The following is a 27,971-nucleotide window of genomic DNA, read 5'->3' on the forward strand; positions in this document are numbered from 1 at the left end:
TTTACTTCTTCACAATACAATCTTCCATGAGAGATTTTCATCTGTGCGTTTAAAATAATGAAACAATTCACTTTTGATCAAAGTTTTCGTGAGAATGTTATGACATCTTGCTTCGATCTTTAAAAGTACCCCTTTTTATTCTGTCACGAAAACGACCGCCATGTAACCCAAGGATTATTAGATTTACACATAATTTAAAAATTATAAACATTTTATTGCAATTTTCAATTGGTCTGAAATCAAAAATTTTGCTACTAACAATATCTAAAAGTTTCATTTTTAATACATTTTAAATTGACTGCATGATTTCATGATTTTAAGGGCTTTTCTTAGATTTTAATGAAAAAAAACTATAGTAATAATCACCTCATCGTTAGATACTGTCAAATTTATAACAATGTATGCAGGAAGCCCTCATCTACAAATGTACAAATGGGATTTTCAATTATATTTTGCAGTTTCTTTTTAAAAAGTAAACCAAATTTAAAGTTTGTACCTGGAAGCTCGTCTCTGAATATAAGCTTTACTTTATTTCTTTTTCAAAACACTGCATTCTTTTTTTGAATAAAAATCTTGAGAATAACATTTTATAATTCTTTTTGATATAAAAAAAAGTCAAACATAATTATGATAAACGTTCAGTTCTTTTTTGTATCGGTGAGAATACTGTACATAAAACCAATACTGTGTTCAGTAATACATCTGATATAAATGTATGTATTTATTTAATTTTGACCTTTCACACGATGGTTATTTTTAAAATGTTGAATAATTTTCCTTCTGATTATTCACAGTGTCCCATTTAACCATAAAATTTTTGCAGTGCTTAGTCACATATATGGACACTTTTGAAATATATCTAATATTTTGATCCTCTATAGCTCAATCCAGATTTTTAGAGCTATTTTACAATATAACATGGAAAATTCATTAAAAAGTAAAGTTCTACACTTAACTTTTCTTCATCAATTAAATCAAAATCCTAATGAGACTAAATGATAAAAGCCATTGCCATTTGAAATCTTTTTTTTTTTTTTACTTCTGTACAGAGAAAAATTTAATTTTGATGTTACGTTTACAAACATTTATTATGCGAAACTAGATCAGTTGTTTTTGATATTTAAGTGTACAGAGTCAATTATGATTTAAAAAGAAAATAGTTTTTGAGCAACATCGCCTCCAGTACATGCTGTGTGTTGCGATTTCCAGTTTAGGAAATCAAAGCATTTATCGAGTTGAAAGTTCTAAAACTATTACAAAAAAACTGTTATGTTGTTGTTTTTTTTGTTTGTTTTTTTTTTTTTTGGGGGGGGGGGGGGGAGGGGGTTGGCGTTTTTTGGTACATATGGGAGATCTCTATTTTCTAGAATATTTAGTGGATTTTCAATAGTAATACTATTATGGAAAACGAGGCGGGTTATAGATAAATAGTTGCATACAAATATCAAAAGAAGTAGAAAAATGATAGATAATATGTAGATATGTTTTTGTAACATCAATATTCATGTACTAATAAAAGTACACACTTAATGGTTGATGGCCTGTTTTACCTGTCTGCTCAGGTTTCAACCTTAAGTCAATGGTCGGCGTCCTGTAAAAACGATAAAATTTGATATTCTAACCACACAATCCAAAAGAAACGTTACATTAAATTTACATAACGTAAAAGTAATTCTATAATTCACCTAGTTCATATAACAAGGTAGTAAAGATATTTGCATGACTAGAGACGATTTGGTTGAACAAGATGTCATGCTAATCGTTGACCAATGTTTAATCACAAATGACCTCCCTTTTGTGCGAAGATGATGACTTCACATAACTTTGCAAGGTTAGATCAGATGCCATTAGCATCTTGACGGTACAAATTGTCATCGTGTGGTTTCTTTGGCTTGCTTGTGGTTTTAAGATGGTATATTGCCACCTTCTCAGGACGATAATGTTGCCAAATCAATTTGCTTAACACTTTATCCATCTGGCTGCAAGCAGATTTGGAGTTCCCAAGAGACTGCCATTTCACAAAATAATTCATCTGAATTAGACAGTTGAAGCAAATATATGACGCTTTGCGAGACGCCACTATCTAAAGTTTCAACTTCGAATAAAAAATCGCACGCAATCCAAAATTCTTTTGTTTATGACAGATTTTTGACGAAATTGAGAAACCACAGATGCGTCCAGTCTTAAAAGATTATTCTGACCCTTTCTGCTGCAAGTTGTAAAGGATCAACATCTTCTTTTCATAAATCAGTATAATTCACATCAAATAAGTGGTATCATTTTCAATGGTATTTTACGGAAAACTGTTATGTCGTCTTAATACGTTTTCCTCAGAAGATGAACAATAGCTACATCCTGGGAGAGGTTCCAGCTCACGACATACTTGACTCCGTTGGACCAGCTTCGTGAAAGACTATACCCTATTCAAAAGATGGCTATAGTCCTCGGGAGACAATGATATTGTTTGCTAGCTGAAGCTTTTTAGAAACGGATAGGTCAAACAAGCTCTTATCAGGATTGCGATCTATCATACAAAAACTATGGATAGTATTTTGTTTTAATTTACGTTTTTCATATATCTATGTTAGATTATTACATCACGATTTACATATAAAATGGTTCAGAACTCTTTATCAAACCTTCTCTTCAAGTTATTTATTTTTAGATTTGATAACCAGTGCAATTTACTGGGTGAGTCAAAATGAGGAATGATATAATGATAGAATAAACAGGGTTTGAATTTTTAATCTTATTACAATTACATTCCGAATTAGATTTTTTGGCCTATGTCTTCGCCTTTAAGATAAATCAATTCAAGTGATGATAAACAAAATGATAATCACGCAGTCTTAACAAATGCATCTTTAAAAAGGTTTAGATCTCATATAGATTTTAGCTTTCTACGGAAAATACAGCGACCATGTTAATAGCCATAAGTGGCGATTTTCTTCGCAAGATCAAGATATAATTGATACGCAGTATCACTTCTTGGACATAACGCATGCAAATAAATGGACAAGGGCTTCATAAAATTCTCATAGATCACACTTTTTAGCGCTTTGTTATCACCAAGTCATTAGAATCCCCATTTCCTTGCTTCGATCTCGGAGGAGATTCCCAGGATGTGGAATGTCCATACTAATTAGATAGTAAACACCAATATGAATATAAGAAATCTGCCGAAGAGAGTCATCAAAATTTATGCAGACACCATTTATGAATTCGAATCTTTTTTGATGACCTTTTTGGGGCTGTCGAAGACAGATAAAATTTTATTGCAAACATAAAAAGTGCCTGTTTTTAAGTGTCGTTGTACAATTTCTGCCGAAGAGTGCCACTCACTTTCTTCTCGTTAAAGCCAAAACCAGGGATCACGTTTCCGACTGAAAGAGAATATGGCGTGGACTCGGAATACAGGCGCGTGTAGAACAACCATAAACTTTCGGTATCTACCGATTGAAAGTGTTTCCCCTTTTTGGAAATCCTTCCGTTATTGCGCCATTCATTTTGAAACGCGAGAAGATAATGGAAAACTGAAATCGTCCTACGAGGTATAATTTGGCCGAGTGACGTTTGGGAATCGTAAATGTTTGTCTGGAAATACAGTGATATGTCATCCTAAGAAGCAATGTTCCGATTTACTTAGTTGTATAATAAGAGCACTTCTAACCACAGGAACCAGCATGAAGATCACCTGTTGATTTATGAAGACAAATTGGACATAATACTGGAAACAAATTCATTCTAAATGAAAATCTTGTTCATTATCCCTGCTTTTCTAATGGTTCCTAATGATTCTGTCTTCGACAATTAAACAATCTTGATCGCAGATAGCGGATGACATAATGCATCAACGCAGGGGCTCACGACAAAAAGACTAAATACCTCGATATAGAAATTTAACGCAATCAGCCAATAAATTAATAGCTTTTCTACAACTTAATTGACTCTTAAAGCAAGATTTTAAGAAGAAGAAAAGTCATATAATTTTTACACTACGTTTGATTGCAAGCCATTGTGTACATAGAATTTTCACTAATGTGTTTTGGTTGCCCATGGATTTTTTCTTTAGAATTTGAATTGAAAAAATATAATTGCATGGAAATTTTACTTACTGAATGAAGCATGTTCTTCTGAGACTACAAATAATAGCGAACATTTCGGAGAGTACGGATCTGTACCGTTAATAAATTTAATAACTGTTTGTAAAAATAGGAATACGAAGAAACGGCTACTTATAAGACCTTTCTGCAGGACATATATTTGCATAGACAAGTGAAGATGCAAATACAATCTTTAGCCGACATAAAGTTTGCTTACTGCGTTGAAAAGTTAATATAACTCTTATTAAATCTTCTCTTTTTGGTTAATGGATGATTAAAATCAAATTGATATAATGTTCAGTTTATTTATTCCATTCATACATGTATAGTCCATCAAAACCATGTCAATAGTAAATGGGGTACAAATGTCAATAATATTTGGAAGAAAGGAGGATAATACGGCAGAGGAGAACAGACATACGTTTGGTTTTACACAAAGTTTTCTCAAGAGAACAGTATTGGCATATATACACAATTTACCCGCATAGACCAAGACTATAAATGATATATATTCTAACAAAGAGACGATGGGCTTCTCTTTCTGCAAAACAAGATTATTGTGATTTTTTTAAATTACAAATTGCTGATGGGTATCATAAATATATACCACACAACACAAAATATTACTTTATTTGATATAAAATGTGAGATGAGCGTGTTTTGCATGGCATTGTAGGAAAGTAAGAATAATTATCAAATTTTTATTTTCATATTAGAAGAACATCTTATTAGCTTAATGATATATAGTCAAAACAAATACATTTCATAAAAGAAAAACATACTGTAAATTGCATGAAAAATTAAGATCGCAAGAATAATTATCAAATTTTTATTTTCATATTAGAAGAACATCTTATTAGCTTAGTGATATATAGTCAGAACAGATACATTTCATAAAAGAAAAACATACTGTAAATTGCATGAAAAATTAAGATCGTAAGAATAATTATCAAATTATTATTTTCATATTAGAAGAACATCTTATTATCTTAATGATATATAGCCAGAACAGATACATTTCATAAAAGAAAAACATACTGTAAATTGCATGAAAAATTAAGATCGTAAGAATAATAATCAAATTTTTATTTTCATATTAGAAGAACATCTTATTAGCTTAATGATATATAGTCAGAACAGATACATTTCATAAAAGAAAAACATACCGTAAATTACATAGTAAAATTTTTTAGAAGAACTCTGATATATATTTTTTGTATACTTAAGACGAATTTTAGTTTTCAATTAACTTTCCACCAAATCATACAATAATATATATTTTTCAAAGGGCAAAAAGCTTTTTAAAAATCATGTAACCTTTCTGTTTTATTTCTTTCCATTATTGCAAAACATGCGGACAGCGGCTAGAAATTCAAGGAGGATCTTTAACTTGTATTGATATAAATAATTTTAATCAATCATTAAAGTTAACTTTTTAGAATAATATACTTTTTATTTTCTTTTAATCTTACCAATAAAATGAGTTTCTGTGTTCAAGATCAGTATCTTCTGGACCAATCAGATTAAACTTGGCGAGAACAAAGAAGAAAAAATTAACAAACAAACACCATGAATGTACAAAAGAATCGACCCAGTCATAAGTACAGAGCAGATAACGATACTTGAAAAGCTAGACCTTGATTTACAAACTTTGACACCCCGAAGTAAAGCCGATACTATCTTTTAACTTAAATTCGGAGTTTTTGAAAGTGGTTTTAAAAATTGTTTTCTTTGACTTTTTCGATACATTAAGCAAATTGAAATTATTACAAGCTGCCGTAAGCGTATTTCTTGAAAAGAAAACAGTCTTGCAATTGAACAAAATGCATTAAAAATCGGGATCTGCAAAATATATTACTTATCTATGCAACCAGCGAAATTGCATGCATTTGCAAACAAGAGACTACGTTGGTGGTCTCGGCAAACTAATTGAGAAGTTCGTCTTGTCGCGTCAATCAATACGAGGGGTAATGCACCCCACATCGTGATTATTAGTGACCAAGGAATCCTTAAAAATGAAATTGAACTGATAAAAAAAAACCCCATGTATATAAAGTACATACACTGTACTCAGTATTGAAAATGGTTGTAAAAAAAATCCTTGTCAAAGAAAAAACACAGTTGACTAGAATCTTCAGTGAATTCGGTCAGATATATTTTGGAGAATTGAAGAAGACGAAAACCAGAGGCATACATGAAAAGGTTTCAGAGAAAAATCTAATCAGCATCGCGGAAGATCAACTCTTTGCAGTACAGATTACAAAACTTTTGAAATTGGAAATAGGGTCCATCTAAGAAAACTGTGTATGATGATAGCGTTAATTATCGCCACACCTCAAACAATAAAGCTGTACCGTGCCCTTGCGGATTTAATGCTGCTTGAAAAGATTTATTGCTTAATGAAATACAGATTTTTGAAAATTTCGTAACCGTATATAATATTTATTGCGATTATACAAACGTATATATGTTTTCTTTCGATAACCCTTTGAAAGGTCAAATTAAATCCTCTTGATTTGTATCAAGAACTGATCTTCATTTCTGATAATTACCGCACCACACACATAAAAACACACACTCTGTGGTATAGTTCAAAACATAATTTTTTATCCTATCTTTTATCAAAGGATTTCCAGAAACAGACACCGAGTTACGTATCCTGACTTGTACATCCGATAGAGTCATGACGTAAACCAGAGAGATATAAAGCAGAATCAGATACTTTTACTTACCTATATTATTTCTAGAAAGTACGATATTTTTAATTTGCAAAATCGTCTTCAATTGAAAAATATCAGAAAAACATACCCCTGAAACGAGTCATTACTACAAAAATGATAGAAAGAGGATATATGTGTATTTTCCGATGACATTTGATATTTCTTGCTACTACAATATTTTATAATAATTCATAATTTTATAAGGAGGAAACGCAAAATTGTTGTAGTGATCGAATGACGCTAAATATATATATTAAGCTATTGCTGTTTACCATATAATTACCAGAAAGACCAGATAAACCGACCGGGGGTATCCTCTTCTAGTTTTGTCGATACTCAACCTTTTATGTACAGTGGCTTTAGAATTTACACATAAACAATATTGAATCATATTTATTCAATAAATTTTTTTCTTCATCGTCATCTACTTCCACGTAAATGCTTCTACTTTAACTTGCTTTATCTTGACTGTATCAAACCCTTAGAAGCTGGAACACGGCGAACGCCTGTTTAATAAAGAAAAGTCTTGCAGTCCTTAAAAGTAACGCCAAAAATACTGAATACATACGTACACAAATTCAATGATTAAAAGAGTTAAAGAAAATGGAAGTGTTGCAACTTTCTGTCTTCCTTTTTCAGTTTAATGGAAATTAACTGTAAACCACTACGTTGGTCAAGTAGCAACAACAACAATAAAGAAGAGTTTCAACATCAACTGATGCAACAGCGACGAGGTAAGCTGTTTTAGGAACAAAGCACATGACACAGTATAATTTTATTTGCTTGTTTTTGTTTTATTCGAGAAACCGCTCTAGATATGGTAATTTAGGTCCATCCTTTTTCATATATACTTCATTGATCTGAAAATAAAAGCAAAATTTACCTCATGTTGAACTTGTGAAACTAATTTTATCGTTGAAGATTTATAATTTGTATACATGTATACATGTAGTTCTTAACATTATTTGCTTCTTCTTTTTTAAAGTGCAACAAGTGATTTATGTTTCATAAGGAATATTATGAAACCTTTATGTTAATTTATAAAATATTTTCCTTGTTTTGAATAATCATGTAATATTTGTTTCATGTGATATTTGTGTCATGATTTCCTACATAATTTGGGCATATGTAAGTGCGAGCAATAAGTTTGAAATAAGTTTTTGAAAATAGAATTAAAGAAAGAAATATTTATTATTTATCTGAAATGTTCCTTGGATATATAATAACATATAAATTATTTGATTTAATTGATTTGCACAAACGTTCAATCTTACGCGAATTTGCTGTACGAATTAACAATTTTAATTTATATAACATGAATATGTATCTTATATATAAGATGTATTATAAAACATGTATATTTTGATTATTGTTTTTAACATATTTAATGTTATATTTATTTATTCATTCATTTATTTCTTTATTTATTTATTTCTCAATCAGTAGTCATGCATCTTTGTAATCTTAAAACGATTTGTAAAACTTTTCAATGTGAGCGTAATATACTTATCCATCTGTATTACGTGTACAATTATGTATCTAATGCGTATGTCACTTTATAAATAAGTTTTTACTAATATGGTTAATGATACTTGTAACTGGTTTATGCTTAAAATATTCAAAAGAACCCTTTTCCAGCCCACCCCAAAAAATCCACAAACGTTTGCGGTAAACGGTACTTAGTGTCTGTATGCGAGTTTGTATATACAACAAGTCACAATATCATTTTCTGAAAAGTGTGAATGAACCATGGAAAGCCATATATATCAACTTTAGATGCGCCATAAAACGCCCAGTTTGCAATAAACAAGTTTTATTGTTTGATTGCATCTTTTTTGCTACTATTGCACATGTGGCTGTGCACTGGGCGTCTAACTGTCACCTTATCTCGGAACACGGGAACCATCATATATAAAGATTTCTGCTGTTGACATGTGGTGATTTGTTAGCAGTTGTATACACTATATTTCTTCTGCATTGTTGTTTTTATACTATCTTTAAATTGATTTATGGTTTTGGGGTTTGGGGTTTTTTTTTTAAACAAAATCTAATATTTTTGCTCACATATGATATGACATTTCCCTTTCTTTAAAAAACCATACAACGGTAAAGTATTTGTTAGTTGTTATGATTTGTTAAACACATTGGAATGCTAAATTAATTCACGTGACTTTTAATGGAAAAACAGAATAAAGGTAAGTTCAATGAAATTATATAAAAAACGATTGTTGCTTCAATAAATGTGTGCGATTCCTTTGGATTCAGATTATTTTGGCATGGAAACGTACATCATTATATTAATTATGCCATGATGATTTATATTTTATAGACCACATACTATGTAATATAAACCTGGTGCAAATGATATATGTTAGGCAAAATAAGTTCGGGATGTTTTTTGATACTGTAATATATTTAAGATTATATTCAAGACTCATTTTGTTGGAATAAGGGAAATAACCCAGGAAACTCCAGATAAAATAGACACATGCTAATGATATGCATATGTATATAAATTGCATATTAATTATAAAAGTTACTTATCACTAAATTATTTTGAATACATGTAGATCATTTCATGATTGCAGTACATAGAAGTTTGTGTGTATTTTATCTTCAAGTTTTGATAATAAATATTAAAGATGAATTATCACCACCCAACTCACTAACCCCCTCTACGGCCAGAAAAATAAGAGAGATGTATAAGATACATATACTGTTTTAATAACGTTGATAAAATATATTTATAAAGTTACAGGCTAATCAATGCCTCCTCTGTACATAGCCATAAAATACATCAAGTACTAAACATTTTATCCCGCAAATGAATAAAATAAATCAATAGAAAAAAGAGAATAAAAATAAATACATTGTATCAGTAAGTGTAGTTTGATTTAGCCGTAACAAATAAATCCACCTTTTTGCAGCAGAACAATGTGTAATTGCAGATTTATTTTTAAAAATTGTAATGTTGTTTTGTTGATTTTTAGAAATATATTTTATATATATTATTATATGTATAATAATTTTGTTATATAAACTGAAAATCTTTAATACATCAAAATCAAGGAAAAGTCATTCTCCTCTGTAAATTTAAATTGTAATACATACCTTGATGTTTTTGGCATAAAAATATTCAAATCTTTAACCGAACAAAAAAAAACACTTGTCAGGGAGTACTTTTTTAAAACTTGTCATTTGCGTTTGAATTGCTTTAGTTTGGAATTGAATACATTTGATATTTTTGTCTACTTTCATGGTTAAGATTTATATCTTTTACTGTTTACTCCAAAATTTAATAGCTTGACTGTTTGGCGTCATTACCGAACGAGTTTATTATTTACAATAACTTTTATGATGTTTTGTGATTTTATGCACATATGAGAACATTGTTCTGATTTATTCCTGTTGTACAAATATACAATGCTATTTTAAAAAACTTAAACCGCCGTCTTTTTCAGAAAATAAGGTAAATATGACTTTGATACATCAGACAAATATATTTGGACTCTACCATTAAAAAAAATTCAAACAACAGAACAAGCTTCAGTTATTTTTATTTTCCTTTACCAATTCAAGTGAATAATACTTCACTACATATTTTTTTCCTACGTCCAGTTTTAATTCTTCTCTATTTAACATTTTTCTCTTTTCAATTGTAAGCTAACAATATCTCATAATAAATCTGAATATTCTAATGTTGTCGAAAAAATGTTTAAATGTATCAATGTCTATCATAATTATAAACTTGAAATATGTAAACATTTTTTATATTTGTTTTTAATATTTATGAAATATCATTGAAAAGTTAGGTCTGTACACTGTTTTTATTATTGATTGTATACTAATATTAACTAGTAAAACAACTAATCAAGCAAACAAAAACTGAGAAGAAAATACATGAGGGTATAGTTATCTGTAATATCTAAATAAAGCAATAATATTCATAACTTGGAAAATTATAAACCCATTTCAACTAAAAATATCTATCTGCAGTTACTGAAAACTCATTGCAAGTTGTGGTTATTCATCTAAATACAGATGTGTGATTATATATACCGGTAAGTTTATACATGTAGCTGCCTTATTTATAATACCACACACATACTATAATAAAATGATTTCGTGTTTTATCTAAAACACGTCTTTCATTTATCACAAGTAATATTTTATTTAGAACATTTTGATACGTATAGTGCCTCACATGCTACTTTTTTTCAGCGATATTTACATTTTCGAGTCTCTGTCTGTGATAACGATTCAAATTTGTAACGTATAGTGCAATACATTTCATCGATGACGCAAATGACGTACTGTTGGGGTGCAAGCGGGATTTGCATAATGAAAACAAAATAAAAATAATGTAAACAAGTCAATTATTTAATATTTAATTGTACAATTGCCAGAAATATATACTGTTAAATTTATTTAAAGTAAAAAGGATCGGATCAATTGAATTGAATTGAATTGATCATCTTTAGTATTATAATGTGATCAACCCTGTCATAAACCCCTTCGGGCTTTCTTTGTCACACAATACTCGAAGAATAGTTGTATATTCTTTTAAAAATAGCATTTTTGTAAAATATGCTTGTTTTTCTTTGTTGTCTGTAATGAATTTGATGATCAGTCAAAGTCTGAAAGATACAGAAATGGTAGAGGTAATCACTTTATAAACATGTTGCAATTTTTGTAATCCTAGCTAAACTGCATATAAAAAGCTTTTATATAACTGATCGGAGTTATTAGAATTTCAACTCTAAACTGGGAAAACCAAAAGAATTTTTAATACGTTTAAGCGTTAGGCAGTATTCCTTGAAACTAAAGGATAAAATCTTATTAATATGAATATATTTTTTGTTTATTTCCAAAATGTAGTACCACTGACAGATCATTTGTCTACAACTGTAAATCCAGCTTAATAGATATTTTATCCTTATTGTTATTGTGTGTACTTAGTATGTTACTCACACACATTTTCTAATATCCAAAACCTACATCGAAAATCCGTGTTCGTTTGAATTTTTTTATCGTAAAGTTAATTTGGGGGGTTTATTCGTCTAAGAGAATTTTTTGTTGCTAAAATGCTCTTAGCACAGCGGTGATAACTGGGAGTACTTAGTACGCGCATTTGCCATTAATCCCAAATTATGAATTTTAATTTTAGACAGACGATATCTAAATCTGTTTTTATTTTTCTTTGCAGTAGAAATCATACCTTATCGATGATGAGTAAGAATTTCTAATACTTTTTTCTGTTAAGTATTAGATTTTCAAAAGGAGAAAAAAAGTTTAGGCATCGTAGTTAAGAATTTGTTTAATTTTGTTGAAATGGTGTTTTACATACCAAAGTTTCTTACTGACGTATATATATTTTTCCCAATATTTTTATTTAACATTATATAGATCATGTTGTGTGTTAAACTTCATTTATCAATACTTTAAAAGATATCATAATATCTTTAAAATACATGTATCAATATTGTACATTATAACTTATTAGGTTTGCAACTGACTGACTACAGAAATATATATATATCTGGTTGATCAGTCATGTATATATATGAGAGAGAGAGAGAGAGAGAGAGAGGGAGAGAGAGAGAGAGAAGAGAGAGAGAGAGAGAGAGAGAGATTATAAGACTGATCATCCCGATGTGTTTCTGTAGTCAGTCAGTAAACAACATACCCAATAAACGTTTTGTTTTCCCGAGTTCTATAAAGTGAGACATTTATTTCAGAAGAAGCGACGATCTTCAAAAATCTATGTATAAAAGTGACTTACATCTCATCTAATTAAACACAGTCGATCTCTACAAAATCTCGTTCTTATTTTTCAAATAGACTTTGATAATCTTCGCTGCACCCTTGTTCTTTCATAATGTTTTTGTATTATATATTATGTAATGTCGAGATGAGTAGGCGAAGCGTCGGCCATTCTGCCAAATATTAATTCTCACCAGACGGACATTCGGATATATCCGGCAGTCACATGCCATGTCTAAACCAATGAAAGTGTTACATTTCAGTCTGAGGAAAAATTGTTATACTCTGTCTTTAATATACTCTGTTTTTACTGCATTTATCAATTTAATATCAAACTCTGTGTTTATGTATATAGATATATTGGTGTTACACATTATTTTACCTATATGATCATATTTTACTCTACAATATACATATATGATAGTTGTATGTCGAACAACGCTTATCGACAGTTTATCATACGAATAGATAGTTCGATTCATAGATTGAGCACAAGGTGCGATATGCTTTTCTTTGATTCGAAATATTCCTACACTGACAAAAGGAAATGGTTATGTTTTTACAATATTTTTATTAACGTTATTCATTTGTTTTTGACAAACAATATAAATTCCAGTTATTATAGTAGAATTTGAAAGTTTTTATTCACATAGATCGTAATTTTCTATTTTTAGTAACTCAAGTCAAAATCATAAAATATTACCTAAGGGATTCGATACATATTCGGGCTTAATTTTTTAACCTTGAATAACCATTATGTATTAAATACTCTGATATTAATCAAATCATTTTAGCGTAGAAAAAGATTTACGGAGAGAAGTTTTCAAAACATTATTAACTAAGCAATTAATTAATGACGATTGCATTAAGGTCTATGGGAACAATCACATTTTTTAAAATAAAAAAAGTAAATACTAAGAATATCACTAAATGCTTTGGTGGAAAGATGTATTCAATCATTAGGAATACAAAAACTATTGAAAATAAATTTTATACCGTATAGATTTTTTTTAAATTAATTTTTATAGATTGAAAGCAAAGGGGGTAACTCTTCAAGAAAAGGAAAAGGTCATTTATTAGGACACCTCCCGCTCTTATACGCATTGAAACTTAAACATGAAAATTATGTCCAAGTATACATGTACTGGTTATTAAGCCCATACATATCTGTTATGCATCTAGATTTCATGAATCTGGGGATTATGGATCGGATACCATAGTCAAGTGTGCTTCAACTTTACATTCAAAACTTTACCATGAGTTAAAATCCGTGCATCAAAATTAAACATTATATAATATTCGATGTCAATTACTTTTATTAACATTATATATGTATACTCTGTGTTAAATTCAATGTATCAACAGTATGTGTAGAATCAGACTTTGTATTCGTGGCTTTGTTAACAGTATAAGTACACTTCATGAATCAACATCATCGGTAATTTAAACTACATGAATAGTTTTATAATCTATACTAAAATCAACAGGAATTATACACGATCATATATTACATTAAAAATTCTTGCGTAACACAATTACATAACACAAGTATTCATTGAAAGGTTGTCATGTTTTGATTCGTTGGTGATAATTTAGACATGAATTTTTGTGATTAAAGTTCTTTTTAAGAATTATTTTTTTCTATACTCTACACATTTTATTTATGTTTAAAGAGGAATATTACACAAGGTGGATTTTTGAAAGGATAGATAACGAAAGAGGGCTGTGACTATTTAAAGACTATATTTATCTCCTTTAGACGAGTTCTGTATAGAATTGAAGAAAAATATCAAACATTTTAACTAAAATATTTGAATTTTTCGTAAAGAAAAATAGTAATAAAATTTTGAAGGTAAGTCTGGTGAATAATTTGTGGACCATTAAGCCTCCTTTAGATACTCGATGAAATAGTTTGACACAATTGGTCTTGCAGAAAATTATCATGTTCCTTTAAAAAAAAAACGCATTGCCTTAATACAAATTTACAAAAATTCTGTAATAAAGATTGAAATAAAACGAAGTTTGTTGTTATAATTTACTGGCGTATATGAGCATGAGATGAGAAAACATAGCTTGGTATAATTTGCTGATATCGTTTTATACTGATAACTATAATAGCAATAGATTTTGGCTGAAACATGATTGAACATTATCTAGCACATATTTTACCTTATAAGGTTAAATTGTAGGCATCCTTGTGAATTGGTGTCTTTTTGATTGATTTTAAAATGAAAGTTAACATCATTTTAAAATATTCTTATTTACATGTACGTCACCATATAAGACACAACAAAACAACGACAAAATACAGTTTAAATATCAAAATTTATTTCAATATCTATATGATTTAATTTTGTAGCCAATAGCAAGATCATGTATATAGCTTGACATATTTATTTTCATTGTTGAACCTTGACAGCACCTACTATATCTATAAAATTTTCAGATTATATGTTGTCCACTCCCTATTCAAATGCTCTAAATATGAAAAATAACTACAGAAACTTAATTATTAATCAATTCATACACTAAAGAAAACTAAGTTATGCAAAGCATTAATTGACGTGTATATATAAATCTGCAAAATATTTTGCTGTTGTTTCTGAACTGGAAAGATACCTCTTACATTTTGATATCATAAGATCTATGTTAAGTTATTGGTTCAGACTTGAGTATCATGGTCATTTTTCCACTTTTATGTAATGCTTATTGCGAATCCAAACTGAATTTTGAACAGCATATTCTCTCTTGGCATGGCTCAATCCATTTTCTAACCAATAATATTGATGACATTAAATACTTAAAGTCAGTTACAACACAAAAATTTAAAAAGGCACTTGTGATTGTCTATTCAAATATTATACTAAGGAGTGGAACTCACAGCTCAAAACTTACATTCTAACAAAAAATAAGTTGCCACAGCACTTTTAAGCAAAACTTTGGTTAAGAAAACTAACTACTTTAAATTACTTTTTTAAAAATTGAGCAGCGGAGAAGTTTGACACGTTTTCGTATTTCAGCTCATAGACTTAAAATTTAAAAAGAGGACTGTATCAAGGGATGCCATGCATAGACTTAATATTGAAAGAAGACTATATCAAAGGATCCCATGACAAGAAAGATGGTTAGTACTAGGTGTAATGTCAAAGCGGTTGATCATGAAAACATATTCTATTCCCATGTAAGGAACAAATTTGTATTTGTATTTCCATACAAGGAACAATGTATTTGTATATCCATACAAAGAACAAAGAAATGGTACGTACAATCTGGCTTTATGACTCCCGTAAAAATGTTCAACACATGGACAGTGACCAAAATTTAACTTAGCTAATGACGATGTACAAGTACTTATACAGCTCACTGAAATGATTCTTAAAAGTGGAGTATAATTTTTAGATATTTTTCCCCAAATGTTTTTTTTTATAATTTTATAATGGACTGGCTTGAAACTTTACTATAAGTACGTCAGTCTAATTGACCGTACACAGGCACCGGCCTTTGATGCTCTCTGTATTCTGGGCTGCGTTTTACAAAAAAAATTACGATAAAGTCGTAGATCTTTTCAGTCTCATAAAATGATCCCCAACGTATAGAATGTATACAAAACAATTTGTATCATAAACTTCCAAATATTTTAGGTATGTTTTACGACTTTCAAATTACATGTACATGTAAAGCAATTGGTAGCTTATTGAAAAGCTGTCATAAAGAACTTGGTTGCAAGTTGCAAGGTTGCAGCTCAGGTCACCTTGTTTATTCTGCTGTTATTGAATAGCTGCATGCAGTGAATGATCTTACTCATTTGCGATACATACATTTCATTGTGCCTATGAATGCAGTATACAAAATCTGATTAATTCATTCCACGTATTTCATCCATCCATTATTTTTGCTATAATCATGATTATATTACTCTTTTTTATGTATATGCCCCCCGAGGGCCCTTGATTTGTGAATAAACATACATGTATGTATAGCAAATCTCAAATTTTACTTATTTGTTTTTCATATAACGAACCTATTAGGGTTAATATTTTTGCAGTCATTCATCACTACTCAAACTTTATTGCAAGTTTCAAATAAAATAAATTGTGAGTGAAACTTGTGAAGTTAGTTTAATTTTTTTTTAAAGTTTTCTCCAAATCCAAATCCATTTTAAACAGCACCTTATTCAATAATGAATTTCAGATTAAGATATATGAAGCTGGCATGCTAAGTAAGAGATGATCAAGTAACATTTGTTTTGAATATGCGGTATGCATTACAGCAATAAATCAAATCAATAAAATTTAAACGAGTACTTTAAACTGAAACAAAAAATTCGCTCAAGTGGTAGTTTTTACAGCTGTGGCTTATCGATAAACGTTTTCTTCTGTTTCCATAGAAGTGGGAGAGAGAAAAATGCTGTGTGTCCAGTTACATGCAAAAAACCATTCGATGCAAGATGCAGATTTCTCAAATCAGTATGCCGTCACCGAATTCCGACAGGAGCCTCTCGTAAATCAGCTCCTGAATATAGCGTTCCTAGGTGGGATGTCCTGTGCCGTGTAGAAATTTTGACAGAATAAATCTTGGAGAAATTTTATATTGCCTACCGGGACGAAATGCATTCAAGACCATCATAAAATGCATCCAGCCCCAGTGCAAGTGCGAGTCAAGATTCGCGGTAACCGGCGGGGGTCGGGATTAAGTTGCAATTTACGGATAAAGGCAGATGTAGAGAAACATTATATAGCAAACGATATATCATTATTATAAGATAACGCTCGCCGGCCAGCTGTAACGGTATTCAAGCCCGCACTCATTTTCACATTCAGATATATTTTTTATAGCAGATCTATGTTTCTCATTAAAATAACGACTTCGTTTTAAGTATGTCAGGTGCGAGAGATCTACACGGCTCTTTGAGGCCAAAACCTCCAAAAAATCATGGTCCTAATTCCTCGAATACCGCAATTAAAGTATCAAAATGAAGATTTCATGGGAAAAGCTTGCCACCATCTTGTCAAGCAATAGAACTGTAAAGGAATTAAGGGGACTTGCAGACCGATCAAATGTGATCAAATTGACAAATCAAAACTTGTGGAGCGACAGAAATCCACACGATCTGGGGGTTCTTTTCCCTTGATGGGTCGGCCCAACGCTCAACAAAAACAAAATTAGACAGGAAACGATCAAATAAATTGTTTTCTTTTCGGTTTCAATTGAGGTTCCATTTCTTTGACATAAAGGAAAATATCAACAATATGCGGCAATAAATGACATGATTGTAAATTGTTTAGGTTTACTGCGCAAATTCTTTATCAGTTCTATTTTGAAACTCAGTTATGTAATTCAAAAACTAAAAAAAAAATTAATCTATACTTCATATATTTTAGAATTCCCTCACTGATATTAAACTTTGCGGAATAGATGGAAAAAAAACTGACATGTGCATACATGTGAAATAAAACAATTTATTCAATATAAAATAATACATATACTTGGTATGAAAAGTAAATAATCTTTACAAAAAATTATCACATTGAAATCACAGGCATCTAATAACTTAAATTTTTTCTTAAACATACAGTTTATTATGTGAAAAACAACGCAGTTTGTGTTAAAATGTAACGGAATTTCTCTGGACGGACAGTTCTTGACCGAGTTCAACAAAACACAAGACGAAGAGAGTGGTGGGAGACCACAACTTAGAAAAACTCCGACAATCTTTCATCATTTCTGAGCTTCTGTTCTAATTGCATATATTTGTGGGGGGCTTGCTCCTTGTGTCTGAAAAAAGAAAAAAAGTCATTACTATAATGTCTTCTAATGTTTTGTAATAATGTGCAATTTACGGGATGTTTTGGATCACTAGAACAACGTGATACCGTCCCCTGATTGCTGCAGTTTAATGCATTCTTGTTTACATTTCTTTAAGAGCGTGAATAAGAATGGGAAAGCCTGGGAGGTATAGTTTTCCTTTAGATATTACACCATTGTTTAGATTTAAAATACAAGTCACACAAATATGCGAAATGGATACCTATATCATTGATTAATTAGCAAACCTCAGTGCAGTAACATAATAGAATAATTATCTTCATTGTATATGATTTAACATTTTTTTGGAGGATTAACATAAAATGTACTTTACAAGTGTCATTTTTAATGTAGAATATATAATATATTTTAATAAAATTGCTTTATATTGGTCTTACAGTAAAACAATACATGTACTATAATATTCAAAATTCTCAATAAAAAAAATTATGTCACACACTAAAGTCTGCAATTTAATACGGTTAATAACAAAGGGCAAAACAATGCAACTGCACAAAAGCACTTCAGGATAAACTCTCTTCAGCATGCCCTGAGGGTGGGGGTGGTTGTACTTTATCATTATATATAATATATATACAGCATTGGTAAAGCTTCAGGTTCTCTGCACAAAGGTACCATGATATTAACATTCTTCAGCATGCATTGCTAATGACTTTTTAATTGGTTCATAACAGGTTCTCTAAGTCTAGCCTGTGAGTCGGCCGAGAAGGAGAATCACTGACCGTGTGAGTCGTAGGTCCAGGATGTGGATCCTGAAGATGGCCTCCTTACAGTAGGTCAGGTACTCCTCCTCATCCTCCTTGCCCATCGACACCTGGTTCTGCTGGTACCACGCCTGCTTCTTCTCCAGCTCCTGACTCTCCTACTCACAGAATCATATTGAAAAATGTATAAAGATCTACATAGTGTTGATCACAGATACACACTTCACATCAAAAAAAATTTTTAAAGTTACCGGTAAGTGTCATGGATGATCAATTTGGATGTAATTTATTATATAACCATAAAGTTTCTAATAAGTTTTAAGGCCAGGGGAAATGAAATTGACTTCATTGTTTGCATGAATTCAATATAAACTGTAACAATGTTTTACAAAAATCTACACAGTTTATAGTGAAGGCAATGATTTCAAAATATATATCATATCATGAATTATTAGAAGAAGTAAATATAATCAATGATAACTGATTGGGCACGGACCTTCTCAAACCTGGCCTGAATGAGGTTGGCCTTGTCAATGAGCCTCTGTTTGAGGTCAGCCAGGCACTCCTCCTTCAGGCTGAAGGCCTGTTGTTTGGACAGCTTCTCTGGGTTCCCAATCTTGGCCAGGAATGGCGCCAGGTAGTCAATGTCCATCTCCTGCTTCCTCATCTTCTCCTCAAGCTGCTGTCTCTCCTGTTAATCAGTCAACCATTGTCAAATATACAAACAAAGAATTTTAGTTGCTATTAAGTTGTTGGTTTTTTGACTGTGAAATTATGGCAAATATTGGAGTTAATTTTCTACCATTTTATACTGCATCATAATTGTCACTCTCCTTTAATATTTGAAATAGCTTATGAATGTGACAGTATCTTGATCAAGTTCACTTTGATAGTGAGCATTGAGCAAATTCTTTAATTAAAGGCATCAGAGTGATTTCTCTTACTTTAAATTCTAAGAATATAAATTGACAACCTTGGGAAATTCATCATTGTTTAAACCTCTGCATGGATCAATATTCAAAGCAATTAATTTGTATGTACATATCTCTATGACACACAATGTAAACAGTACTGACCAGCTCTCTCCTGTGTTTCTTGGCTTTTTCGTTTCTTTCTGTGTCATACACAGATATGTCCAGTTCTGAGGCCGCTTCCTCTTTTGTTCTGTCATCCAAGATATTCCTAACCTAGAACACAAAGACATCTTAAGACTACCATCAGATTTACTCAAAAAACATTTGTAAAATATAATATAAATGTGTTTTCTTATGAAATAAACAACAAAATCATTTAACATTTTAATGTAACAATAACTCAGTAGTATACATGTACATGTATGAATTTTTTTATTTATTTGAAAGATCAGAACTGCTCTTATTTCATTTATATCATCGGGAAGGGAAAGGTGATAAAAAAAAAACCCCAAGTTAAATGATTTCTCATTTTAATTAAAAAAACGTGAGATGTAAACCAGAAATGTCCATACTCCTATTGATATCATTCAATCCTTAAAAAAGGGGCTCTCCTGCTATGAATGTACCTAGTAGCTTTATAATGAATTCTGCAGAAGTATTTTAATATATTATTTCATGTGAAAAACAAACATTCTGTGTAGATAATAAGCCTGGGAATGATTTGTGGAAAGCTAGCCATGTTAACAAGGAAGATAAACCCCTGTCTATTGACATCAATTATACGATGGGTGCATGGCATTTCATCACTTTGTTATTCACCATGCAAAATGGAAGCATGTCAGCCATTTTTTTTCTTTCTCTACATATTAAAACGTTGAGCAAATAATGCAAGAAAACATGTGGTGTAAATTTACCTCATTTTGTGAATCTCGAACTTCATTTCTACATTTCTCTTCAGCTTTTAATAACTCCATTAACATCTCGTACAACTCCACTTGCTTGTTCATAGGTAGCATTGGATCAACCTGAAATAGGATATATATGCTTGTTTCACCAGCTAGGTTTCAGGGGGGTCTTTTTCCTTGCTGTTAAGATGTCTCTGGGGTCTTTCTATATTCTGTTTTATATTACAAGGTAAGATACAAGCAAATTCTATTTTGAAGAATAAGTAAAAGGAATAATCTTTATCAATGAATGAAAAATTAATCACAGGTACTTATTTCTCCAGGAATTTTCTCCAGTGATTATCAATATTGTTCTCTACTGACAGTTAAGGCTGTTCATTACAAAAACACTGTTCATTCAATAACAATAGACAAAGTGTTTCATTGCAGCATGTGACACATATTGACTTTAACAAATTATCTAACTGTATCATGTAACTCCCTGCCCACCTGGAAAGTCTGGTGCATCTCTGGATTGAAAGTGAGCACAGCTCCTTTCTCGTCCCAGTTTGGAGGTTTGAGGAACTCGCGGGTTGAGGCGGCAATTCTCACATCCTCGGTGTGGTAAGAGATGTGTATTTTGTCCTCAGCTACATGGAAAATTATCTCTGCAATATCTTCATTTGCAGGCTTGTTTCTATTTCTATGGAATTTCTGGATCATTTTCTGAAAAACACATCAAGTTTACACACAAAGAAGGATAACTCTGAAGAAGACTATTTGATTTCGAAAAACTATATGTAAAACAATGTATCAGTAGAATTACATTTATTGGTCTTCCTTTGTTAGCAGATGAAGTTTCTTGGGGACCAAACTTTTTGGCTCGTTTTCCAAATTCCACATATTTGTAGAAAAGGAAATCGTCTCTGTTACTGTATTCCTCAGTCATCTCTGTCTGAGTTTCCTCCCTTTTCACCAGACCATCTACACGGGCTTCATGGTAAAATATCATCACTCTCTCATTTTCTGGTCCTGGGGTGCTGGACTTGAATTGGTGTTCTAGAAGAATATTCACAAAACAAAATTTCACCTCAAGTATACTTTGTAATCATTTTAGCATTGGTAGGTTATAGATGATAAATAATGTCATACTTATATCTTCAGAACACTTATGTGCACAAGATACATATGAAATGTTTGTATAACAGTAAACTGGATACCTTTCAGACACCTTGGCCTGCCTGGGTCAAAGTTTTCACACACTTGACCTGTCCTGTGATTGGTCAACTTCTGGGTCAACTTGTCAGACCGATGGGCATAGTATTCATGAACTTTCATTAAATCTGTCACTGAAAAGGAAAATTCATGCATTTTGAATTTAATTGCAAAGTCAGTTCTCATTTTGTAAAACTTTGAACATCACTGACAAAATTACATGTAAAAGTATGTATCATATCGAAATCTATACATGAACTATACATCTGTAAAGCTAGCTACCGTGTATTATGGACAAATAAATAAACAAAATCTTTTGCTTACATTCCCGGTCTTCATAAACACTGAGTCTGGAGATAAGGCCGTCCTTCATCAGATAATGAGCAAACTTCTCCAGCTTGGCTCTCTTATACACTTTGGTCTTCTTACCATGAGGGCATCGCATCTGGAAATCTGCAGGTACATGTGTACATAATGTTATTACAGTCATACAGTACTTGACATTGAAAAAATAATAAATCAACAGACCCAGAGACTTTGACCATCTAGGACTAGCTTTCGCAATTCAACACAAAGCTTTGAGCTTTGACATGACAACCATACCTAGAGTGCCAAAACACTTTCAAATAAAATAATCATCAATACCTCTGTGAGACAGTTTCAGAGCATCAACCCAAGATGGAGGCATGTCTAGGTACTTCTCAACCTCATGTTCTTCATCATCCTGCAAAGTTCAAATGTAAAATATAAAAGCATACAATGACTTTTTATGCCAAGCAAATTTAAATTTCTATGATAAAAAATGCACTTTAATTGATCTTCAAGGTTTAGCCAACTTTAATACTTAAACTCATACTTTATAAAACTTAGTTATGTACAGCACTGCACTTGTATAAAATGTTCAAAATGGATAGATAAATGAATGATTTGTAGATACATTGTACACTGTATCTTGTTCATATGATCAAATTAAAGTCTATCATAATTTTGCTTTTTGACAGGGGTTTTTAATTCAAATAAATAAAGTCATCACTTCAAATCAGGTTCTGCCCACCTTGTTGTAAGACAGCAGGGGTTACGAAGCCAATCTCACGCACACAATTAATAATGTACATATACATGTATACATAATCAATTCAAATGAACAAAAAGCTGAAAAAAAGAGTCATCACTACTGTTCCAATCGACAATCCGACTTACTAAATATTTCTTTCTCTAAATAAAATAATAAAAAAACAAAAGATTTAAGGAAAGTTAACATATTGTGATGGGAGATTCACTAAAACCGTGGAATGTCTACCTTTTCAATATTTTTCTCGGTTGCCTTAAATCATCACCAATATGTTTTTAATTGATAAGATGATGTACAAAGTGTTTGAAAAAACTCTTAGAGAAATTTATAAATATTCAAAAGTGTAACAGGTGATTTTACTCCATAACTTATTGGAGAATAAGTGTGTGTAAAAAAATATTTTATACTAAAATCAGATCACACATCTTTAACAATGACCTCTTCACAATGAACTTAACTTTAAAACAAATAATTCACCATCTGTTTATGTACCCATTGTTATGTTATTTTCCAATTTTCCAGTTAATAAATTAAATGGATATATATATAGATGATATTAAAATATTAACAAATATCCCTCCCTGTAAAACAAAACAAAGATATAGGCATACAACGTTAATCCTCACAAAATATTCTTAGAATTTTTTTTACCATGCATGCATATTAATAGATTCATTTGAAACTTTGGCATACTGTAAATAATGACATCCATAAAGAGATTAACAAATGTACACATAACCCTAGTAAACATTTGGCTTTTTTTAATTTTCTTGAAATAATATCTGAATATCACTCGATCTTATTTTAAATTTGCTACAAGTAAGAACTCAAATCCCAGCTACTGTGAATAAATTCAAACAACTATGCCAAAGTGTTCTGTAATGAATGAAATTAAGTTCTAGAGATACAAAGTTAGCATGAAGCGCATGCAGGTTTATATGCATAGAAGTTGACCATTGTCATTTGTGTGTTTTCTCTTGTTTGTCCACTGGTAGCTGTTTTCTGTAACATGTCACAAACTAAAGAATTACAACCTACTTAATAATTCAAACATATACATACTCATTTTGAACAACAAAGAAGTTTAAAATTCTCCTAGAAGAGCTGGGTTTTTTTTCATATTTTAATATTTGGAGGAAAGTTTAAATATGAAACTCACAGTAAGAAATGTTCATTTCTTATGCTGTGGTAGTTTAAGATATGATATTAGTTTTTGACAAAGTTAAAAAAAAGTTTTTTGAACTGATCATTGATTTCAATGAACCTCTAAACCCTTGAAATCTCTCTCTCTCTCTCTCTCTCTCTCTCTCTCTCTCTCTCTCTCTCTCTCATATTTTAAAACCTCATTATCAGTATGTATAACTTAATTAATTTCTATTTTTAAGCAAAGATGGGAGTCACAGAAAAGGTAGATCTGAAGCGACTACAGGTATACAAGATGTCTCTACTGATGTCTATTTAGATGTAGGCAGGAAATGTCTGAATACTGTGGAAAACAGAACAACACCAATCATGCAGGAACTCACTTTTCCATGCTCTATATGCTAATAAATTAATATTAATCAAAACATATTTAAAAAATCACTAGAAAAAAAATATATAAGAAAATTAAAATACTAGAACATAACTTCAACAGATTCTTGTGGGCTTTAATGTTAATGAACAAACCAAAGTCACATGCTCTATCTGTTTTGGTTTCATGCAAGTTCTCCTATTTTGAATTTCAAAATGGCTTACAAGACACATTTTGTTTATGTCTTGCACATGCAGTTTGCTGTTAATATTGACCTCTTCTACTTTTGCACTGGTCAGATACTCACAGTAGAAATAGATGAAGAGGTATACTTTCTCTACATTTGTTGAAATACCAGTATAAAATCACCAATAAAATCACCAAGAAACCAATTTAAAAAAAAGAGAAAAAAAAATTTCTAGCAAATAAAAGATTTTTAAAAGTTCTACAACTATAGAACTGAAACAAAGAAAAAAAAAAGCTTAATACTAAATTAGGCATGTAAGGCAACTACATTGGTATAATCTAAACTCTATTTTCCCTATATGGTACTATTATTGATAAACAGATTTTCAATTTGTCTACTTTACTGATATAATGAAATAATTTACACATTTTCATATAATAGGGATAGTCAGTACCCATCATCCAGGTGACAATACCCTACCTCATCATCATCCATGTCATTCAGATCATCCTCTGCATCAGGAATCTTCAACAGGGGCTTGTCATTATTGGGAAACATGAACTCCCAAACTGTGGAGTCACCCAGGTCAAAACTTAATCCCTGAAACACAAAGATTCTTATCAAACATACTTTGAAAGGTACTTCTACTGATGCACACAAAAAAAAATAAGCATATATTCAAATTTGCATAATATAACAGGTAAAATAATTATACATACAATAGACTTTAAGGAAGATTTTTCACTTGAAATTTAAAACATTTTTCTATATCTTTATACATAGCTGTTTTTCTCAGGAAGATTAAATGAAGTCTAAAAAATGGCCCTAACATCCAGCCTATTTAATAGAATACAGCTAAACTGACCTTGACACCTTCCGAGCAGTCCTGCATGTTGACCCAGTAATTAACATTGTTCCACACGGACTCGATTCCCAGATAGTTGGAGCTGTCCATTGGATGGGACAGTCCTGTAAATGGCTCAATAAAAAAGTTCTCTGGTACCTCCCTCTTTCCGGATAATACTAACACCCAGGCATGGATGCGAAGACCAAAATAGGGGTCCGGTGGAGGTTTCTCCAGTTCCTGTTAAATGTATATTAAATCTGATCATGAATAAACTTTTGGTTTTTTTTTTAAAGGACCTGTAATATAATAATGAATATAGCAGGGAACTGGTATGTATACTTGTACAATGTTTGTAAAAAGATGCATTAAATCAAAGACAAAATCAGTGATGCCATACAGCTATTCTTTCCTCCTCTTCCTTCCTCTGTTTTTCTTTCTCTGCCTGTTTTTCTGCTTCTTTCTTTGCTTCTTGTTTCAGCTCAAACTTGCTACGCAAATCACGTGGAGGTTTCACATTATATTTTTTCATCTCTTTCTTTCTAGCTTCTTCTTGCACCTATAAAAACAAAAGTTTCTGAAACAAACTACAAAACCAATCATTTTAATCGACAAGAGATAGCTTTCAGATTCATCCTTCAAATGCTAGAAGTGACTTTTTTTGCATATGAAAACAACATGCAAATCATAATACTCCTAAAACACATCATTATCTCCGCTTAGTTTTGTGGAAGTTGATACATAATCATCTCCCAGTGACAATACGCACCTCTTCCTTCTTCTTGAGAAGAGGACAGATGTCTCGTGACTCATCTGCAAGGCATGTCTCCTTGGTGGCGTATCCACTGATGACATAGGCATCATAACCAGCCCCAATCAGAAGAGAGCAAAGCAGTGTACTGTACTCAAAGCAGTTACCCTTCTGTCGCTTTAGCACAGTAGATGGGGAAATCAATCGCTTGGGCTACAAAAAAAATTCAAAGCATGAATCAGTGCATTAATTCAATTAATTTTTACTCATTAAAAAAGGAGTTATCCAGCATAACATTTCCACATGTACATCCAATTTTCTTTTCTGTGAATTTGATGTTTTGTATCTTGTAAAAAAGGACATACCAATTCATATTCAGGCTTCAAGGGTTCTATATTTAAATAATCAGCTACAAATTCTGCAGCACCATCCCAATTGTACAATTCTTTAAATTCTAGGAGTGTAGGTCTTATAGTTGTGCAAACAAATTTCTGTAAGAGAAAATTTAGACATCAAATATGCATGATAGATTTATATAAATGTTATTTATTGAAATTCAAATTAACTAACTAATATGATTTACCATATATTTATTACAAGTTTGATTTTATAGAAGAATCTATGTAGGTCACCCAAACACTGACTTAATTATTCTTACCTCCACTCCACATTCATTAACTGGATTGAGAAATAATGGTTTTCTATCTCGATACAATTGCACCATTTGTCGCCTAAAATTTTCTGCATACTGAAGCACTAGATTCTCCTTAGGCAAGTTGTCTTTGTAAGAAGGTGAAAATTCTGCTTGGTCAAATTCTTCCATTAGCGACCTATGTATTTTTTAAAAAAAGAATTACAAGTTAGCAGTATCAATATAAGACATTATTTTAAAATTCATTTGATAAACCCACATTAACATTTTTATGTTAAGGTCTCAAGACACTAGTGTGACTGATATTTAACTCAAAGTAGACCTGATATAAAGCTTAATCATGCAATTGATCTGCGCATAGTAAAATCTTATTATTTCTTTCAGACAAAAATTGGGTTGTTTCTAATTATCAGATTCATAATACACCAGTATTTTGGTTTCTATCCATTCATTTAAGAGATATACACAAACGTGCTACACATTAAGTGTAACATACTGTTCATAAGATGGTGGATGTACAACTATCTTGGCCAACTCGGCCTTCAGTGCTTCAGCATCCTCTGTCAGATCCTCCCCCTCTTCATTTTCGGTTTCGTCCTCCTCCTTAATGACATCGTCACTGTCTATTTGGTGGATTTCGCCCTCGTTCATTTCTGAGGAATCCATGTTTTCGTTTAGACTTCGCACAACTGTTTCAAATCATTGCGCCGACATAGCAACGAAATAAACCTAAAAGTAAAATACAATAAACATTAAAAACATACAACGTTTCACGATTTTAACAATTATGACTGTTTTAATTATATCAATTTATTGGATAAAA

The 27,971-nt window shown here is 31.2% G+C and overlaps 1 protein-coding gene across 4 annotated transcripts; it reads right to left on the reverse strand.

Moving 5' to 3' along the window:
* Nucleotides 1-18,025: 18,025 nt before the first annotated feature.
* LOC105341312 (dynein regulatory complex subunit 7) lies at nucleotides 18,026-27,852 on the reverse strand. Of its 4 annotated transcripts, none has more exons than XM_011447784.4 (18): nucleotides 27,645-27,852; nucleotides 27,155-27,326; nucleotides 26,862-26,987; nucleotides 26,515-26,709; nucleotides 26,146-26,304; nucleotides 25,767-25,985; nucleotides 25,382-25,501; nucleotides 23,330-23,344; nucleotides 22,775-22,853; nucleotides 22,454-22,582; nucleotides 22,135-22,263; nucleotides 21,741-21,973; nucleotides 21,425-21,640; nucleotides 20,945-21,055; nucleotides 20,193-20,303; nucleotides 19,613-19,807; nucleotides 19,135-19,274; nucleotides 18,026-18,361 (listed from the first exon to the last, which is right to left on the reverse strand). In XM_011447784.4, exons 1-18 carry the CDS (start codon nucleotides 27,812-27,814, stop codon nucleotides 18,280-18,282), a joined length of 2,601 nt encoding a protein of 866 aa, XP_011446086.2. In that variant the 5' UTR covers nucleotides 27,815-27,852; the 3' UTR covers nucleotides 18,026-18,279. The 4 variants fall into 4 exon arrangements, with proteins under 4 accessions (XP_011446086.2, XP_011446060.2, XP_011446078.2 ...); XM_011447758.4 differs by lacking the exon at nucleotides 23,330-23,344 and adding an exon at nucleotides 24,156-24,203; XM_011447776.4 differs by lacking the exon at nucleotides 23,330-23,344 and adding an exon at nucleotides 24,728-24,745.
* Nucleotides 27,853-27,971: the final 119 nt, after the last annotated feature.

This window comes from Magallana gigas, chromosome 6, assembly GCF_963853765.1.
Source record: "Magallana gigas chromosome 6, xbMagGiga1.1, whole genome shotgun sequence".
Classification (NCBI taxonomy): Eukaryota; Metazoa; Mollusca; class Bivalvia; order Ostreida; family Ostreidae; genus Magallana; species Magallana gigas.

What these genes read in the sequence shown, in the direction of transcription:
- LOC105341312 (XM_011447758.4), bottom strand. Translation starts at nt 27,814, where the DNA reads ATGGATTCCTCAGAAATGAACGAGGGCGAAATCCACCAAATAGACAGT. An exon ending in CAGGCCAAGGTGTCTGAAAG is followed by an intron (nt 21,974 to 22,134) that starts GTATCCAGTTTA and finishes ATATTCTTCTAG; the next exon opens with AACACCAATTCAAGTCCAGC. An exon ending in ACAAAGGAAGACCAATAAAT is followed by an intron (nt 21,641 to 21,740) that starts GTAATTCTACTG and finishes TGTGTTTTTCAG; the next exon opens with AAAATGATCCAGAAATTCCA.